General features: G+C 36.9%; 1 protein-coding gene across 12 annotated transcripts in view; it reads right to left on the bottom strand.

Annotated features, from left to right (window-relative positions):
• UBE3A (ubiquitin protein ligase E3A) overlaps window positions 1-19,660 on the bottom strand; it is a 104,853-nt gene that overhangs the window by 54,097 nt on the left and 31,096 nt on the right. For 3 of the 12 annotated variants that reach the window (XM_069466701.1, XM_069466705.1, XM_069466703.1), the window contains exon 2: window positions 12,058-12,102. In XM_069466701.1, coding sequence (XP_069322802.1) covers window positions 12,058-12,059 — 2 coding nt within the window. In that variant the 5' untranslated portion in view covers window positions 12,060-12,102. Of the gene's footprint in view, window positions 1-12,057; window positions 12,103-13,951; window positions 14,163-15,247; window positions 15,314-15,724; window positions 15,845-17,039; window positions 17,055-17,982; window positions 18,047-19,660 lie in introns of those variants that run through there. The other 9 variants (XM_069466696.1, XM_069466693.1, XM_069466699.1 and 6 more) reach the window with 7 other exon arrangements.

The raw sequence follows: 19,660 nt of genomic DNA on the forward strand, positions 1-19,660 counted from the left end.
CATGAGCTGATGAAAAGAACGTATATTCAGTGGTTTTGGGGTAGAATGTCCTGTAAATGTCAGGCCATTTGTTCTAGAGTTCTGTTTAAGTACATTACTTCTTTGTTTATTTTCTGTTTGGAGGACTTATCCTGTGCTGTCAGTAGGGTGTTGAAGTCTCCGACTATTATGGAATTGTTTATCATTTGGTTTAGATCAAGTAGGGTTTGCTTTATGAATCCGGGTGCACTTAAGTTGGGTGCATACATATTTAGAATTGCTATGTATTCTTGTTGAACTGTACCCTTCAGCATTATATAGTGACCCTCTTTGTCTTTCATTACTTTTCTTGATTTAAAGACTAAGTTATCTGAAATCAAAACCACCATGTCAGCCTTCTTTTGGCTTCCGTTTGCCTGAAATAATGTTTTCCACCCCTTTAACCTCAGTCTAAATACATCCTTGCAGGTTAGATGTGTTTCCTGAAGACAGCAGATACTTGGCTTCTATTTTTTTTTTATCCATTGGGCCAGCCTATGTCTCTTGAGTAGGGAGTTCAAGCCATTCACATTTACTGAGAGAACTGATAGTTGGGGCAAATTTCTGTTCATCCTGTTGGGTTGCACTTCATTCCTTTGTTTTCTCTCCTGAGCCACTGTGGCATCTGGCCTTTGTTCTTTAGCTTTTGAGTGGTTTTACATTCATGAGTGTTTATTGTGCTGATCCGTGTATAACTCAGTTTTGAGTACTTCTTGGAGGGCTGATCTTGTCTTGATGAATTCCCTCAGTCTTTGTTTATCTGAGAATGTCATAATTTCTCCTTTGTATAAAAAACTTAAGATTTGCTGGGTACAAGATTCTAGGCAGGGCATTATTCTGTTTCAGAAGAGTGAGAATGGGGCCCTAGTCTCTTCTTGCTTGTAAGGTTTCGGCTGAGAAATCTGGTGTTATTCTGATGGGCTTTCCTTTGTGTGTTACTTGTTTCTTTCGCATTACAGCTCGAAGAAGGGCCTCATTAGTGGATATTTTGGTGAGTCTGATGACTGCATGTCGTGGTGTCTTCCTATTTGCAATGAATATCCCAAGGGTCCTTTGAGCTTCTGGTACCTGTATACCTAGATTTTCAGGAAGGCCTGGGAAATTTTCTTCAATTATATCTTCAAATAGCTTATCTAACCCTTGCATATTATCTTCTTCACCCTCAGGAATGCCCATAACTCTCACGTTAGACTTCTTCACATAATCCCACATTTCTTGCATACTCTGGTCTTTTCTCTCATTTCTTTGCTCTATCTCTGTGACTGACTTATTTAATTGGAAGGTGTTATCTTCGATCTCTGATATTCTTTCTTCTGTTTAATCTACTCTGCTCTTGAGACTTTACACTGTGTTTGTAGTTCCCTGAATAAATTCTTCATTTCCAGGAGTTTGCTTTGATTTTTCTTTAATATTTTGATATCTTTAGTGAATTTTTCTTCCAAGTCCTGGATTTTTTTTGTGGTTTGTGTTGGTTATACAATTTTTCTTTCATATCGTTGAGTTTTCTTAAGATCCATGTTTGAAATTCTTCTTCTGTCATTTTAGTGTTCTGAATTTGGTTAATGTCTATTGCTACAGAGCTGGTATTCCTCTTTGGGGGTTTGTTTTCCGTTTGATTCCTCATACTTCCAGAGTTCTTTCACTGAGTCCTTCCCATCTGGATCAGCCATTGCTTTCCACCTTTCAGTTTTCATTTGGAAAGTAACACGCCCTGCATAGGCTCTGTTTCAGTAGATGCTGTAGGAACAAGGCAGTTCACAGCTGCTGCCTAACAGCATGGATGTTTGCGCTTCTGTAGTACCTTGATCTGCCACTAGGGGGAGCCACTAATATGTTTTTCAGGGCTCTTCTACCACAGCTGGGAGGCTGTTCCTAGAGGGAGGGGGTTACTTGGGGAGCCTGTTTTGTCCTCTTGCCAGGGTTTTTGTTCCCTCACTATGGACCCCACTGTTGGCATCTGATAGGAGGCAGAAATCCAGCCCCAGAATTATGATCCTACTGGATGAACTAAACCAGTCTCACGAGCAAAGTCACTGGGCTGTCAACTACTGATCTGTGCCAAGGCCCCGCAGATTCATGCAAGTTGCAGAGGGAAAATCACTTTTCTTGTCTCACCTAACCTCCAGGGGTGGAGCTTACCACTTTCAGTGCGAAAGATGCTGGCCAGTGGAAGAGGGTGGTACCCTAGTCCACCCAGAGCTCTAGCGCCTGTAAGTCCTGCAGGTGTTAGCCTCCCATGACTAGGGAAGCACTCAGAATTCACCCATCAAAACGGGCCTTGCTAGTTGATCATAGGGCGTGTAAGGGTGGAGCTTGTCAAGAGAGTCCCCGGGCTGGGGGAAGGGAGCCACCTGACACTGTATCACACCGCAGGGGCTGGGCTCTGGACTCTGAAAATGACAATCGCCGGCAGAGCACTAGCACTGGGGGCAACTGTTCAGGAGTTGCCAGGTGCCGGATCAGGAGACTGAGTCATCAAGATGCCCCCTTGTCTCCTTTATGTTGCTGTCCCACAATCTCATGCCTTTCCAGCAGGAGTTCTCACTTTCTGACCCACCCTGAGTGGGCCTATTCGCCCACGGCAGATTCCAGGTTAGAGTCCCCTATTTAGTGCTCACTTCCGTCAATTTGGACTCACTCAGTGCCAGAGAGAAGTTACCTGTCTCCTAACTACCTCCAGCAGTAGCCCAGACCAGTCCATCCCCCACCCAGTGCAGTCCTGGCACAGAGCTCTGGGGAGTTCAAGATGCTTCCCGCTATTTTCTCCTCTCCACAGAGCCCCATGTCTCCTGTCGTGATTTTGTACTGACTTCAGGCAGATCCCTGTCTCAGTGGGTGTGGAGGTCAGTGGGGAAGCAAGACGTTCTCCTGTGGGTCTGATCCCACCTTACTTGCTGGCCAGGCAGGCGCAGCCATCCCACACTCTATTCTCTATTTTTAATCTCGCGCTCTCCAGATTTTGCAATCTTATCTCCTGTTCACCTTTTCTTTTTCCTGCTTTTTGTGTCCCATGCTGATTCTCTGCCGATTCACAATGCTGTTCTTGCCAGGGAGTGATGCACTCATGTGCAGCAGACCAATAACTACACCTCCCTCTCTGGGAGCAGGAATCCAGGAAATTACCTTTGCCCATTTCTTAATTGGGTTGTTTCCTTTCTATTGAGATGTTTGAGTTTCCTATATATTTTGGATATTAATCCCTCACCAGATGCAAATACTTTCTCCCATTCTGTGGGCTGCCACTTCACCGGGCTATTTAAGATTCCTTTGGCTATTCATAAACTTTTGTGGTTCCATATAGATTTTAGAATTGTTTTTTCTGTTTCTGTGAAAAATGGCATTGGAATTTTGATAAGGATTGCATTAAATCTGTAAATTGCTTTGGATATTAGACATTTTAGAATATTAATTCATCCAATCCATAAACACAGGACAACTTTCCATTTATTTGTATCATCTCCAATTTCTTTCATCAATGTTTTACAGTTTTCACTTCCTAGGTTAAATTTATTCGTAAATACAGTCATTCCTTGGGATCTGCAGAATATTGGTTCCAAGACCCCCTGTAGATATCCAAATCTGCAGACATTCAACTCCCTTATATAAAATGGCACAGTATTTTTATATGACCTATGTATATCTTCGCATACACTTTAACTCATCTCTGGATTACTTATAATGTTATTACGTATAGAATGTCCGATTTCCTTAAGTTCTAAGTTTGACAGTTGAATCTCTGACATTTCACTTTCACACTGTGTGTGTGTGTGTGTGTGTGTGTGTGAAGTTACATCTTCATTCTTCCAAACACATGTTCTGGCTTGTGATTATCTTTCAAAATTTTTTTAGAATACATTTTTGAAACCCTGGATAAGTCAAAAGTTTATGTTATTTCTGAATATGAGTTCTGTCGTGGAACCAATGTAGTGCAGACAGCTTGAAATATCAGTGAAGTTTTGGGGAAGGATGTGGCTAATTCCACACAGTGCGCCCATGGTTTGAGAAGTTCTGTGCTGGTGATTTTATTCTTGAAAATTAGCCATGTGGGGGACCTGAGATCAAAGTGGATAATGATGAGCTAAAAGCTGTAGTGGAAATGAATCCATCTCGACCTACTCATGAATTATCAGCAAGGTCTGATGTTACTATTCCAACAATATTAGACCATTTGAAACTAATGGGTAAAGAGGATGGATAGATGGGGTCTGCATGAATCAAAGAAGCATCAGAAGAGAAATTATCTCAAAGCTTGCCTTTCTTTGCTATCACGACGTATTGGTGAACCATTTCCACACCATATTGTTATGTGTGATGAAAAATGGATTCTTTTTGACAATCACAAGTGTTCAGCACAGTGGCTGAATAAAGTTGAAGTGACAACACACAGTCCAAAACCAAATATTCATCGAAAAAAGCTAATGGCAACTGTTTGGTGGTCCAGCACTAGTATTATCCACTACAGTTTCATGCAACCTGGTCAATCGATTATAGCGAATGTCTGCTGCAACCAACTGAGGATGCTTGAGAGTAAGCAGCTGAGATTGGTCAATAACGACAGGTCAATCCTCTTGCAAACCACATCGCCAAAAAAAAAAAAAAAAAAACCAAAAACCAAACACCACTGCTCAAACTACAGAAGCTGGACTTAGAAACTCTCTCTCATCCACCGTATTCACCAGACCTTGCACCAACTAACTACTTTTTTCCAGGCTTTGGACCACTTCTTGCAGAGAAAAATATTCAATTCTCAACAAGCTATGTAAAACACCTTTGGTCATTTCATTGCCACTCACACTCCAGGCTTCTTCACTGCTGGCATAAGCTACTGTTAGGATGGTGAACTGTGTTGACAGCTTAGGCTCCTACATTGATTAACTGTACTTCTTGTTTGAGACATAATAAACTAACTCTTGATTCAAATTCAGACATTTCATATTTAATGACCTAATACTTACTACAATGTAAATGCTATGTAAATAGTTGTTATATTATATTGTTTTTATTTGTATTATTTTTTATTGTTGTAGTCTTATTTTTTTCCCCAGGAGTTTCTTTCCCCAACAGTTAGTTCAATCCGAGGATGCAGAACTGCGGATATGGAGGGCCAGCTGTACTTCTTTGTAGCTATTATAAACAGAATTGTTTGCTTAATTTCTTTTTCAGATAGTTTGTCATTAGTGTGTACAAATGCTACTGGTGTTTGTGTTTTGATTTTGTATTTTGTAATTTTACTGAATTCATTAATTAGTCCTTACACTGTTTTGGTGGAGCCTTCACAGTTTTCTATACATGAGATCATATAATCTGCAAATAGGGACAATTTAACTTCTTCCTTTCCTATTTGGAGGCTTTTTTTTTTTTTTTTCCCTTTTCTCTACTTGCTCTGGCAAGGACTTCCAGAACTATGTTGAATAGAAATGGCAAGAGTGGGCATTCTTATCTTATTCCTTATTTTAGAAAAAAAGCTTCCAACTTTTTAACATTGAGTAAGATGCTAGTGGTGGGTTTGTCACATATGGCCTTTATCGTGTTGAGAGGTACATTTCTCCTATACCTATCTCACTTGTTAAGAGTTTTTATTCATGAAAGAATTTTGAATTTTATCAAATGTTTTTTCTGTATCCACTGAGATATGAGTTCTTCCTTTATTCTATTAATATGGTGTATCACATTTAACACATTTATAGATTTGGGTATGTTGAATGATCCTTGTATCCCTAAGATAAATCCCACTTGATCATGGTGAATGATCCTTTTAATGTGCCATTGAATTCAGTTTGCTAGTATTTTCTTGAGGAATTTTATATCTACATTCATCAAGGATATTAGCCTGTAACTTTCTTTTCCTGGACAGTCTGTGTCTGGCTTTGGTATCAGGGCAATGCTCACCTTATAAAATGAGTTTGGAAGTATTCTTTCTTCTTCAATTTCTCCTAAGAGTTTAAGAAAAATTGGTATTATAGTAGTCCTTCTTTAAATGTTTGGTAGAATTCAGCAGTGAAGCCATCAGTCAGGTCCTGGGCTTTCTTTGGTCAGAAACTTTTTATTACTGATTCACTCCTTAGTTGTTACTGGTCTGTTCAGATTTTCTTTTTCTTCATGATTAAGTCTTAGCAGGTTGTATGTGTCTAGGAATTTATCCATTTCTTCTAGATAAATCAATTTGTTGACATAAATTGTTCACAGTAGTCTCTTATAATCTCTTGTATTTCTCTGGTACCTGTGGTAATGTCTCCTATTTCATCTCTGATTTGAGTTTTCTCTCTCACTCTAGCAAAAGAGCTCTTGATTTTTAACTTTTTTAAAGGCCAACTCTTAGTTTCATTGATTTTTTTCTGTTACACTGTGTTTCTAATCTCCATTTATTTCTCATATTATTTCCTTCCAAACTTTGAACTTAGTTTGTTCTTCCTATTCTAATTCCTTGAAATGTAATGTTAAGTTGTTTATTTGAGCTTTTTCTTCTTTTTTGATGTAGGCATCTACTGGTATAAACATCTCCCTTAGAAGAGTTTTTGCTGCATCCCATAAATTTAAATATGTTGTATTTCCATTTTTGTTTGCCTCAAAATATTTTTTAATTTCTCTTTTAATTTCTTCTTTGATCCAAAAGGTAATCAGCAGCAGGCTGTTTACTTTCCATGTATTCGTGAATTTCCCAAAATTCATTCTATCATTGATTTCTAGTTTCATATCACTGTGGTCAGAAAAAGATACTTGATATGATGTCAATCCTCTTAAATTTGTTAAAACTTGTCACCTAATACATGAGATACCCTCAAGAATGTTCCATGTGCATTTGAGAAGAATGTGTATTGTGCCACTTTTGGCTTGTTCTATATAAGTCTGTTAGGTCCATTTGAACTAAAATGTAGTTTACCTCTGATGTTTCTGTAGTGCTTTCCTTTGTAGATGATCTGTCCATTCTAAAAGTGGAGTACTGAAGTCTATTAGTACCGTATTACAGCCTGTCTCCCCCTTCAGATATGTTAGCATTTGTTTTATAGATTTAAGTGCTTTGATGTTGAGGGTACATATATACTTGCAATTGTCATATCCTCTTGATAAACTGACCCCTTTGTCATTATATAATGACCTTATTTGTCTTCTTTTATAGTTTTTGGACATCATGTCCATTTTATCTGATATAAGTATAGCTATCCCTGCTCTCATTTGGTTTCCATTTGCATGGAATATTTTTCATTTTGAATCAATGTGTGTCCTTAAAGGTAAAGTGAGTGTCTTGTAGAAAACATAGTTGGGTCTTGTTTTATCTGTGCATTCAGCTATTCTACGTGTTTTGATTGGGGACTTCATTCAAGGTAATTATGGATAGGTAAAAGTCATTGCTGCCATTTTGTTAATTGTTTTCTGGTTGTTTTGTAGATATTTTCTTCCTTTCTTCCTCCCTGCTTTGCTGTCTTCTTTTGTGATTAGATGATTACTTCCAGTGGTATGCCTTGATTAATTCATTACTTTTTATCTTTTGCATATTTACCATACGATTTGCTTTGTGGTTACCATCAAGTCTCACAAAAAACAGCTTATAGTTATAACAGGCTATTTTAAGCTGATAACACCTTAACTGTGATTGCATAAAAAATATAAACACTTTTCCTTCCTCTCCCCACACCACATATTTTACATTTTTGATATCACAATATACATCATCTTACATTGTACATCTTTTAAAAAATTTGTAACTATTATCATTTTGTATAGTTTTGTCTTTTAAGCTTCATACTAAAGACATGCATGATTTGCACAGCACATTACATATTAGAGTACTTTGAATTTGTGTAGTTACTTTACCAGTGAATTTTTATACTTTTGTATGTTTTCATGTCACTAACACATGTCCTTTTCTTCAGGTTGAAGAATTCCCTTTAGTCTTTCTTGCAAGGGAGGTGTGGTAATAAGCTCTCTCTGCTTTTATTTTTCTGGGAAAGCCTTTATTTAACCCTCATTTCTGAAGGACAGCTTTGCCAGGTAAAGTATTCTTGGTTGACAGAGTTTTATTCCCTCTCAGCACATTGAATGTATCATCCCACTCTCCTGGTCTGTAAGGTTTCTGCTGAGTGGTCTATTACTAGCCTTATTGAAATTCCCTTATATGTGATATGCTTCTTTTCTCTATTTTCAGCATTCTCTTTGTCTTTGATTTTTGACAGTTTGATTATAGTATTTCTTGGTGTAGTATTGTTTGGATTCAATGTGATTGGAGACCTTTGAACTTTCTATACTTAGATACGTTTTGTTTCCCCACTGTTCTTTAATAGGCTTTCTGATCCTTCATCTCTTTCTCTTCTTTCTTGAATTCTTATAACTTAGTATTTATTTATTTGGTGCTGTACCATAAATCCTATAAGCTTTCTTCATTCCTTTTCATTTTATCTTCTCTAACCTGTCTTTGAGTTCAGATTCATTCTTTTGCCTGATCAATTCTGCTATTCATGCTCTTTTGCATTTCTCATTTCATTCATTATATTTTTCATTTCCAGAATTTCTATTTGATTTTTTAAAAATAGCCTCTCTATTAAATAATTTCTCATTTTGTTCGTTTATTGTTTTCTTGACTTCACTTAATAATTTCTCTGTACTTTCTTGAAATGCACTGAGCTTACTTTAAAAAACTACTTTGAATTATTTATCAGATATCTTACACATCTCTGTTTCTTTAGGGTTGGTTACTGGTGCTTTATTTTGTTCCTTTGGTGGTATCATGTTCCCTGACTATTCTTGATCCTTGTAGTCATGTGTTGGTGCTTGAACATTTGAACAAGTGGGGACTTATTCTAGTCTTTATAGACTGGCTTTGTCTAAGAAAGTTCTTCACCAGTCAGCCTGTCCAGAGACTCTGGAGCCTGAGTTTACAGGGGATGGCCTGGAGTGTGGGTCAGCAGGCAAAGTCCTGGAGCCTCTGTACATGTGTGGCAGCCTGGCACCAGGGTCTACAAGGGTGAGCCTGGACCCTGGGTTCACAGGAGCCTGGCTCTGTGGAAGATTAGTCTGAAGGCTAAGTTTGTGGAAGTTGGCCTAGAACCTGGGTCAAAGGGGGCTTGCCAAGTATTGGGGTGAAATGGCACTGGCCTGGACCCTAGTTCTGCTGGAGTATGGGGCCACAGCAGCCTTCTGGGAGGTTGCGGCTACAGGGATGGGTCTGGAATTGGGCAGGCCTGGAGCCTGGGGCTATGGGATCCAGCCCAGCACTGGGGTGAACCTATAGGCTGTCTATGGTTACTGGCCTGTATTCTGGGGCTGTGGAGCCATGCCTGGCACTAGGTTTTATTGGGGCAGGCTCAATGCTGAATTTAGAGGCAAAGTCTGGCACTCATGTCTCTCTCTTTCCCCCAAGAGGAAAATATCTCTCTCCATGCTGTTCTGCCTGGGGTTGAGAGGCATGACACAGGTAACATAAAATTATCCTTCCTACCCTCTTCAATGCATCTTTTCTTATTTCTGTAATCTCTTACCTAGTTTCCTTGGCTCTTATAAAGGTGTTTTCATGGGTAGAGAGTTGTTAAAATTGAAATTTCTGTGGTGAGATGAATATTGCAAAATCCTATTCTGCCATCTTGCTGATATCTGGACCTGATAACACCAGGCTTTTTTAAAAACAACTCAACACCTTGATCTGGCACCATAACCTTTCCAACCACAGCTAATGTCAATAGCATATAAATTCAAGTACCCCAATGTTAACATCCTACGCACATGCCACTGTGGTTCTGTTCCATTAGCTCTGCTAATACCCAACCCTAAATATTACACATCATCTTCTGGCTATTGGAGAATAGCCTTTAAACTGGAAATGCGACCAAGTTTCTAACCTCAGCTGATTACTCCAAGTTTGATAAGGTTTCTAACTTCAGCTAGGCAGTCAGTGGCATCAGATTCTTAACTTATTCCCCTCTCACTTATTCCCCTCAGTAACTTCCCAAGTTTTCAGTCTTCTCAAATTCCCTAACCAAACCCTAACTGTCTTCCACAAAACATTATTAAAGTTACATGGTCACTAAACTACGACGACATACCACTTGAGACCCATTAGGATTGCTACTATATAAAAAATAAACAAAGAAATCCCAAAAAATTAGTGTTGGCAAGGATATGGAGAAATTGGAACCCTTGTGCACTGTTGGTAGGAATGTAAAATGGTGCAGTCACTGTGCAAAACAGTATGGCAGTTTCTCAAAATTTAAAAATAGAACTACCATACAATCTAGCAATTCCACTTCTGAGTATAAACCCAAAAGAATTGAAAGCAGGATTTCAAAAAATATTAGTACACCCATGTTCATTGCAACATTATTCAATATTATGCTAAAATATGAAAGCAAGCCAAGTGTCCATCAATAGATGAATGGATAAGCAAAATGTGGTATATACATACAATGAAATATTATTTAGTCTAAAAAAGGAAGCAAATTGTGAAATAAGCCAATCACAAAAAGACAAAAACTATATGACTGCACTGATTGGAGGTAATTAAAGTAGTCAAAATGATAGACAGAAAATACAATGGTTGTTGCCAGGGGCTGTGGAGATGGGGAAACAGGGTACAGAGTACCTAATGGGTACAGAGTTTCAGTTTTATAAAACAAAGAGTTCTGGTGATGGTTGCAAACAATATTAATGTACTTGATACCACTGAACTGTACACTTAAAAATGGTGATGATGGTACATTTTACATTATGTGTACTTTACCACAATTTTTTAAAAAGTTAAAAGAAAAGTTATACAGTCACATAAAGAAATTTTATATTCCTTTTTTTGGAGATTCACATGTACACCAGCATTTAAATGAACCTTCAGCTATCTTGAGTTAGAAAATCTTGACTTCTCTCCATCCTCACCCACAAACAAATTTAATATCACAATATCCACTTTTATCTCCTCGCTCTAATTTCAGAAGGGCCTTTCAGGTCAACCCCTACATTAATATTTTTCATTCCAATACTTACTACTTCAAAAAAACCTGGTTTCATAATTACCACCTCTATTACCTTAAACTTCTTTAGTCCTCACAATAAATTACTGAAATCTTACTTCACGTTCTAAATATTTGTATTAAATCCAGAACACTTTATCTTGGATTCTTATTACACCACTGCCCTTGTTAAGGTTCTCATTGACTATACCACTGAAACTGTGGTCACTCTACCACCATGTTTCTCTTCAATCCTGTTGCTCTGTGGCAAAGTTATTAAAAATGTACATTTGAAAGGGCTACTACCTACCAACTGAGCAAATTCTTTACTGACTCCCAAATACACATGAAATACAAGCCAAGACCCTTCACATAGCATGCAAGGCCCCCAGTCCTTTCTAACTATCAAGTCTATCTCCTTCATTTTCCTGCCTCTCTAATTTATGATCTACAAGTCCTCAAAACTGTCCATTGTTCCCTACACTCACTATGTTGCTTCGTAACTTTGCCCATGCTTCTGGCTGCCTGACTCCCAGTCACATTTCAAGATTTAACTTATCCTTCCCTGGTCACTCCTATTTTCCTGTCATCTGGACTAGGTTCCTATTGCATGTTTGGGTCCCATGGTACGCCTTGTATGTTTCTGCTGCATCCTGGGTACCATTCTACCTCAATGATTTAAATGATTTGCTTTTGCATCTTTCACTTTGAGTATACTATAAATTTCTACAGGGTAGAAACTAATCCTTGTGTATCTTTGTATCCACAACATAGTACCTGATGCCTTACCTATAGCAGGCACTGAAATTGTTGAACTCAAACTCTTTCCCTACCAACTCAACTCAAATCTATTTCCCCACAACTGCTAGGGGACCAAAAACACAAGAATTCAGGAGCATGCAATTATCTATCTACCAGTAGAAATCTAGTAAATTCTTACCAAGGTTTATAGGTATTTGGTAGGGGAAGAAGTTATGTCTGTATCTCTCAATTTACTTTTAAATCATTACTTTCTTTTAACTGGAAATTATTTTCAAAAAATGTGATACCATTAACACAGTCTACGGCAACTTAAAAGACATCACACCCTCAATCAAGTTATACTTACATTCGGCTAGCTTCAATGTCGTCAGACTGAGGTTCTCCTGGTGATCTGTAAAATACAATTGAGGAAAAGTTAGCAAAATATTCTGTATTCTTAAAAAAAGGTAGACATGTTACTTGGGAAGACAAATTTGTAAAAAGGATTTAAGCACTAAATAAAAGTCTTAAAAATAATTAAAGATTTCAACATGAAAAAAAGTGGTCAGATCAGATTGCCATACAACACACTTGTTAAGGGCTGGACTAATAAAAAACTCAATACATTTTTTTAAGGAAAGGAAATTGTAAACACTATACTTAGATACTAACAGACAAACCAGTGTTAAGTCAAAATTATTCACACAGTCAAACATTTTGTAATAAAAACACAACTATAGGCCGGGCGCGGTGGCTCACGCCTGTAATCCTAGCACTCTGGGAGGCCGAGGCAGGTGGATCGCTCGAGGTCAGGAGTTCGAGACCAGCTTGAGCAAGAGTGAGACCCCGTCTCTACTAAAAATAGGAAGAAATTATATGGACAACTAAAACATATATATACAAAAAAAAAAATTAGCCGGGCATGGTGGCGCATGCCTGTAGTCCCAGCTACTCGGGAGGCTGAGGCAGTAGGATCGCTTAAGCCCAGGAGTTTCAGGTTGCTGTGAGCTAGGCTGACGCCACGGCACTCACTCTAGCCCGGGCAACAGAGTGAGACTCTGTCTCAAAAAAAAAAAAGAAAAAGAAAAACACAACTATAAAATTTTCTATAGCAAAATATTGGTTATCAACGTTAACAAAGTTACTCATTGGTATTCATCATCTAGAACCTTAGACCAGGAGGTCAGCAAACTACTCCCTTGGCAGACAAACTGAAGCTTGTCTTGTAAATGAAGCCACTTGGTCTTGTAAATGAAGTTTTATTGGAACACAGTCATACTCATTTAGGTATTGTGTATGGCTGCTTTCACACTAAAAAAGCAGAAGTGAATACCAGTAGCAGAGACCATATGGCCCACAAAACCTAAAATATTTATTGTCTGGACCTTTCATAACAAATATGCCACCCTCTGCTCTAGATAATTCAAACGAAAATATAATATCCTTGATAAATTTTGAGACATTTAAGTCAGACATATGTATATCCTACCTGTCAAAAGTGTATCATCTGGGGCATTAAAGTTTTGCTCTGGATAATTGTGAATTAATTTCAGTTTTAAATAGTTTCCAGTATTTTTTATTTCTAAATATACTGCTGCATCTTATATAGAAATATTTAAAATTCTAAGACACTAAGAAGCCTTTCACTTTCATTTTGGGGGATATGAACCAATTTTTCCTATCCCTATCATATTGTTAAAAATAAATAAGTTTCTGTTATCCTATTCACTTTTATAAACAGCATCAATGTACATAGTGAATATTACAAGGTGAATCAATATAATACTGATTTCTAGCACTTTCAAATTCCCCGAACAGAAAAAATATTTTTTGAGGTCAAAAGCTAAATTTTCAAACTGGTATTAGAAGGACTTAATTTGTGAATTTATCACAGATTTTAGACTTCCAACATTAAACAACTTTAACAAAAGAATCTTAAAATCAGAGTCATCATGGGGGAAAAAAATCTGTTTTCTAAATTTCTTAGATTAAAAAAAATTTACCACTTCATCAGATTTTCGAGATTACCCTCACTGTAGTTCATTCAGATTTCAAGGACAAGAAAGGGGGTGGAGGGAAAAAGACTCTGGCAGCTTAAATATTTATTTTAGATCTTCTTTGCAGTATTTTTAAATTTTCGATTTTGCACAAAATTATATAAGAACTAAAAATTAGGGCATGCTGGAGGTGGCAGTGACTGGGCAGTGACATAAATACAAAAATTTCACTCCACCCTCTCCCCCAGGGAGCAAGAAAATCACCTCTGTGACACACCTGGTCTCCACCAGCCTTGTGGGTTTAAGTACCCCAAGATTGCTTCCAAACTTGTATCTCCCAGACAGAAGAGCTAAAAATTGATGATAACCCCATGTACCAGCTGACTCATTTTTGAAAGTGCGACCCTCCAGCATCAGATGTCATACTGTAAGGAGGCAGAGCTGGCTTGCAAAACAAAAAATAAACCTGCTGGTACTGAGGGAAGAGAGGCAGATTAGAAGTTTTCAAACATGTAGGCAACAAAACTTTCAAAATTAACAGAAAAGAAAGGGGAAAAAAATGAGGACACAATGATAGGAAAATAAAAATATTACTGCAAAAACGTAAGACACAAACAAGAAGGAAAACAAATCCAAGTCTCAGAAGTACAATATGTAACTGCTACAAGGTTTTGAGATCCTGAAATGGGACAGAGATTAAATATATCATCAAGTAATAACTACACCTATTTTCCCCAATTTTTGTGCCCTAAACAAAAGTATATGTGAACATTAATATCAAAATCTCACTAAATTGCTGTAAATATACTAGATTACTTAGTATTACATATATTAAAAGCCATTTATAAGTCAAACCAAGTAATTTAAACCAATTCATTCTAGAACAACAACAACAACAAAAAACCCAGAAAGGATTGAAAGATTATTATCCTAAAATACATTTGTCCTGGTTCTCTTAAACCTAACATAGGTTGCTTTCTATTCAAATTAGAAATTGTTTTCTAAACAAGAGAAAAGTGAATATACACAGAACTAGCAGTAACATTTTTCTTGCAGTATTAATAGTGCATGCCAATAAATCTCTAGTCATTCTGCTTATAGTATATTTGTATAATATTATAAATGAGTTACCCCAAAACATCCTGAAGTTAGGATTCAAACTCTCAAAACTATGAAATGCATACCATTTAACAATAGTTCCCAAGCTTTATTTTGGCCCCTAAAGAGCCTATTTATTCTTTCCTACCAATCTGTTGGAAATAAGAATCCAGTACATGTTCATAAATTCAGAACATACAATCTAATTCAGAACATATAACCAAAGGGTAAAAAAATTTTTTAAACTATTGACTTAGGTTATCCTAAAGTTTGGCAGAATAACAAGTCAGAAAGAAAATTTTAGAACTGAATGAAACAACAGCCAAGTAACATCATAAAATAAATAAATCTTAGGAGAGTCTCAATTTTAGTTCTTGATTTAGATTATAGAAAATATGATCACAAAACAGCCAATAATCTGAATACTGCAGCATGAGCTAGCAAGTTCAAATGGTGGCTCACTTCCAATAATACTGGGTGCAGCTTCTCCATCCTGCAAGCCACTCCTTTTACCTCCACTGTAACTCTCTAGGAGAGAAAAGTATACTAGTTTTATTAGAGTTACAAAAAATTTTAGAGAAATGTTTAATTAAAACTTTCACCACATAAAAGGCACACTTTAAAATACATAAGAAATTTTTCATATCTTTTTAATAATATTTATAATAGTATATTTATATAAAACCTTGCAATTTTTGAGAAATACTTTCCTGTTTATCTACACAGATGGTTCTTTAGTGGTGGCTACCAATATTTTTAATGTAGGGAAAACAAGCACTAAAATATTTTAGGAAGCAAACTAAACGGAGAAGTAGTCAACTCTTAGGCCCACTATTCTTAGCAATATTCCTGTCAACTATACATTTTCTTCATTTTTACAGCATGTATTTCACTTTACAATGACAGCCTTTTAAAGGCTGTAAAATAATTCAGAATTACCTTTTACAAGCTGTGGCCATTCGGTGACATCAGGGTGATCACAGCTTTGAGTCACTGATTAAAAACAGGTTGTCACACCAGTCTAGCTGCTAACTTGATCTGAGCGTAGGCTTAATAACTCTAATAAATTAAACAAACCTTTAGTTAGAATATTTTAATATATAAACCCAATTCATTGTTCAAAAAATAACCCTAAAAGCTTAAAATTAGGTGTCAATGCAAAATTCATCAGAATTACTATAGAAAAGATTTTAAGAACTAATTTCCAGCATTTTTTTCCTTATATGATCTCTTCATTTGAGAAAATGTGGTAGTAACTCCCTTGTACTTTTATGTAGAGTATAGCTTAGACAGCTTATGAACCACTTTGGTCAACAGTACCTTGAATCTCAAGACAACTTTGGCTCTAACTAATCAAGGCAGATACTATAGTAAGAACTTAGAAAAATGAAAAAATTAAGCAGCCTCGGAGTGATTAATTGACTTGCCCAAGATTTTAGAATTAGTGTTGAAGCTAGGACTAAAACCCATATCTACTGACATCCTATCAAGGGTTGAGTTTTTTGTTTTGGTTCAGTTTTGCTATACAGAGTTTCATGATTTAAATATATGTAAATGAGTAAAGATTTAGAACATGGATTAAGATCCTCACAATTACAATAACAGTTTAAATGGGACTAATTTAGCCAAAGCATTAGGCAAATGCTTAATGGAATAGTTACATACATATATATAAACACACACACACATACACGCACACACACAGATATATACACACCAAAGTCTAGTCCTACTAATTCTGTATTTAAGTACAGTCATCTAACATTAGCCAAAACCCCTTGGTTACTGCATGAAAATGTGTTCTACTCTTTCTCAGCCATAAACCCACTAAGATTCAATTTCATGAAAGAATATGGCAAAATATGAAAACATCTCCTTCAATGAAGTGTCTTTTTATCCGCTTACATGGCCTTAGCCAGACTTTCCTGATCGTCATGGTTCAAATTTAACAGGCCTCCTTTATCATATAGTTCTGGCAAAGATATCATACATCTGAAATTTCCCAGTATGGAGAGTTCATCTCATGTAACTAGTTCCTCCCCTCATGATTCCCCTACCAAATGTATATCCAGGCCAGTTCTGAGGAATGAACTAAGGAAAGATGAGAAAATGAGAAGGAAGAAAGACTTCATAGTTAACATCTTCAAACTAACAACAGACAAGCATAGAAGTTGGATCCAGAATCCAATATAAAACAGCAAGGTATCTTAGAACTCCAAGAGAAGGGGTGAAACATCAATGCTTGAGCCCATACCTCCACAGCTATGAACACAGGTCTTCATATCCAGATGAAGGTGAGGGTTGGCCCGAGTACATATAAGTAACTTTAGGGGATTCCAATAAATGAGACGTGAAATCTTTGTAAGAAAGAACTCAATTTCCCAGATTTTCCTATCACAGCTATGTCTTTTAATAACCACCTAGACAGTGCTGAGGTCAAATCGGAAAGAAGCGACAATGCCCCTGAAATGAACAATGTGGTCATGATATAGTCCCCCCAACACGCCCCCGGTAGCTAAGGAGAATAATGGTGTATGTGGATTTAGAAAATCCAAATGCATCTAACTTCCCAACTTGTAAACACAAAAATGATAAAATTAAAGTATCTTTTAATTGACTGATTAAAGAGCTACATGTATTTTGAAAATCACCAAGTCAAATCCTCTCTTCCAGTCCCCTCTTTTATGAGGTCCAGTGCTCAACAAAACATGAAAAGGCTCTAAAGCCAGTCTGGATTCATGTCCCTGTTTGTTTACTCAGTAGCTGGGAAATCTTGGGCAAGTTATTTAACCTCCCTGAGCCTAAGATTCCTTATAGGTAGAACTAAGGTAACAGTAGTACCTGTCATGAGGATGAACAAGCTAACATCTAAATAGCTCAGAACAGTGACTGATAAGCAATATGCTCACAAATGGAAGCTACCGTTAATACTCATAGCCTAACAGCCAAATCTGCCCCCTCAATCTTCTTATGCATATTGCTGTACTTCTCAAAGCACACTAATCTCTTATAAATTCTTCCAGCACCCTACTTGGATCCCTCATACAATCTACCTGGAAGCACAGTTAGTTAGCGCCTAGCACAATGCTTTAAAAATGGTAGGCGCCCAAATTTGCTGAACACATTTGTCATTATCCTAACCATGACATTAAGATACACATGCAATATGAATTCCAAAAAGTAAAACGGAAACATACCATATTTCGCCAAACTTCTGAGGAGCTGGTGAATTCTAAAATCAGGCTCTTACAGATTTTTAACCTAAAATATAAAACACCTCACTCAATTCTTTTTACACAAACAACTAGATAGACTTTAAAAAATTTCACTAATATTCATTATAAAATAAAAACAAATTTATATTCTATAATAGCAAATTTATTTTTTATAATATTCATGAACATCCAAAAACATATCAAAAGACAAATTACCCTACTGCTATTGCCAGGATGAATGGAAGGGTAGTTAGGCAGGCCCTGTGGCCTGAGTGCTTTTAACAGGCCAAGCCATATTTCTCATATTCATCCAAAAAGCGTAGTGCTCTACATTTTTTAACTCTATTACTTTATCCTCCCTCCAAAAGGGCTAAAATTATATGAAAACCATTTAACTACATGCCTCTAATCCTTTCAGATACCTATAGTAATTTTGCTTTTAATTAAACTCTATATGCTGAGGATCTGCTATGTTACGTACAAATATGGGCATCTATGCACTACCTTCTAGAATAGCAGCCTTGGACAGATCCTTTGACCCCTAAATCAAAAGTGTCTGGTTGTTGTAAGCATTAAAAAAATATATTAAAAGGATGTAGGATAATATCTGCTTGACATATAATAGGGCCTCAATATACTGTGACAGTTATAATGTCTTAAATCAACCATTTAACCTATCTATCAAAACTTAAGCCTTATAAAAAAAAATTGTGAAGCTTAAAGCAAGTCCTCAAATAATCACTATAAATTTAACTCACGTGCATATAATCAGAACATTTCTCAGTGGAACAGGACATGAAGTCTTTTAATAAATTCCACTTTATTACACATGAAAAACCAAATCCCAAAGATTAAGAAACCCACCCAGTGTCCTAAAGGCTGACAGAAAATGAATACACGGCAAATAAATATTTTTTAATAAAATTAACCAACTTTTAAGGCTTTAGAGGACAAAGTCTCAAACTTTAACCTATAATAGAGTCAACTGGGGAATCTAAAAATGCAACTACCAGGGCTCTGCCCTCAGAGTCTGAATCAGTGCATGAGATGAGGGTTCATGAATTTGTATTTTTAACATACATTTTAGGTGACATAGAGATCCTAACTGGAAAAGCCATGCCTTCCTAATTATGGATTAGGAACACATAATCATAGAAGAAATATATCAAATCTATAAGGATACAGGATACAGAAACTATAGGCACCAAAAATGTAAGGCACACTCACTCTGTATATTTAACCATTAGAAGTCTAACACCAGACGCAGTGCCCTTATTTATGTCTCCCTCCAACGGGGGGGGGGGGGGGGGGGGGGGGGCTCAGTCTAGTAATCTAATAAGGAATGCCTACATCAATCTACCCAGCTAGAACTTTCATTTTATTCATTTTCTATTTTATTCTTAAAATGTAGTCCATCTGCCAACAAGCACTCTCCCCCAATACACACATTATTATCAGTACAGCTGGTATGTCCTTCATCTCCTCTCCACTAGCCTCTTTCCTTTACCTCCTGAACCTATGTCAAAACAATTTCACAAATTTCTTTTTCTATGCCTTTTTATTATAACACCCAGCACTTCTGTTCTCCTTTGCATCAAGTTTATGGTGTCTTACATTTATGCGTAAAGCTACTTTTTAAAACTCTCTAAGTTCTGTCCAT

This window comes from Eulemur rufifrons, chromosome 3, assembly GCF_041146395.1.
Source record: "Eulemur rufifrons isolate Redbay chromosome 3, OSU_ERuf_1, whole genome shotgun sequence".
Taxonomy (NCBI): Eukaryota; Metazoa; Chordata; class Mammalia; order Primates; family Lemuridae; genus Eulemur; species Eulemur rufifrons.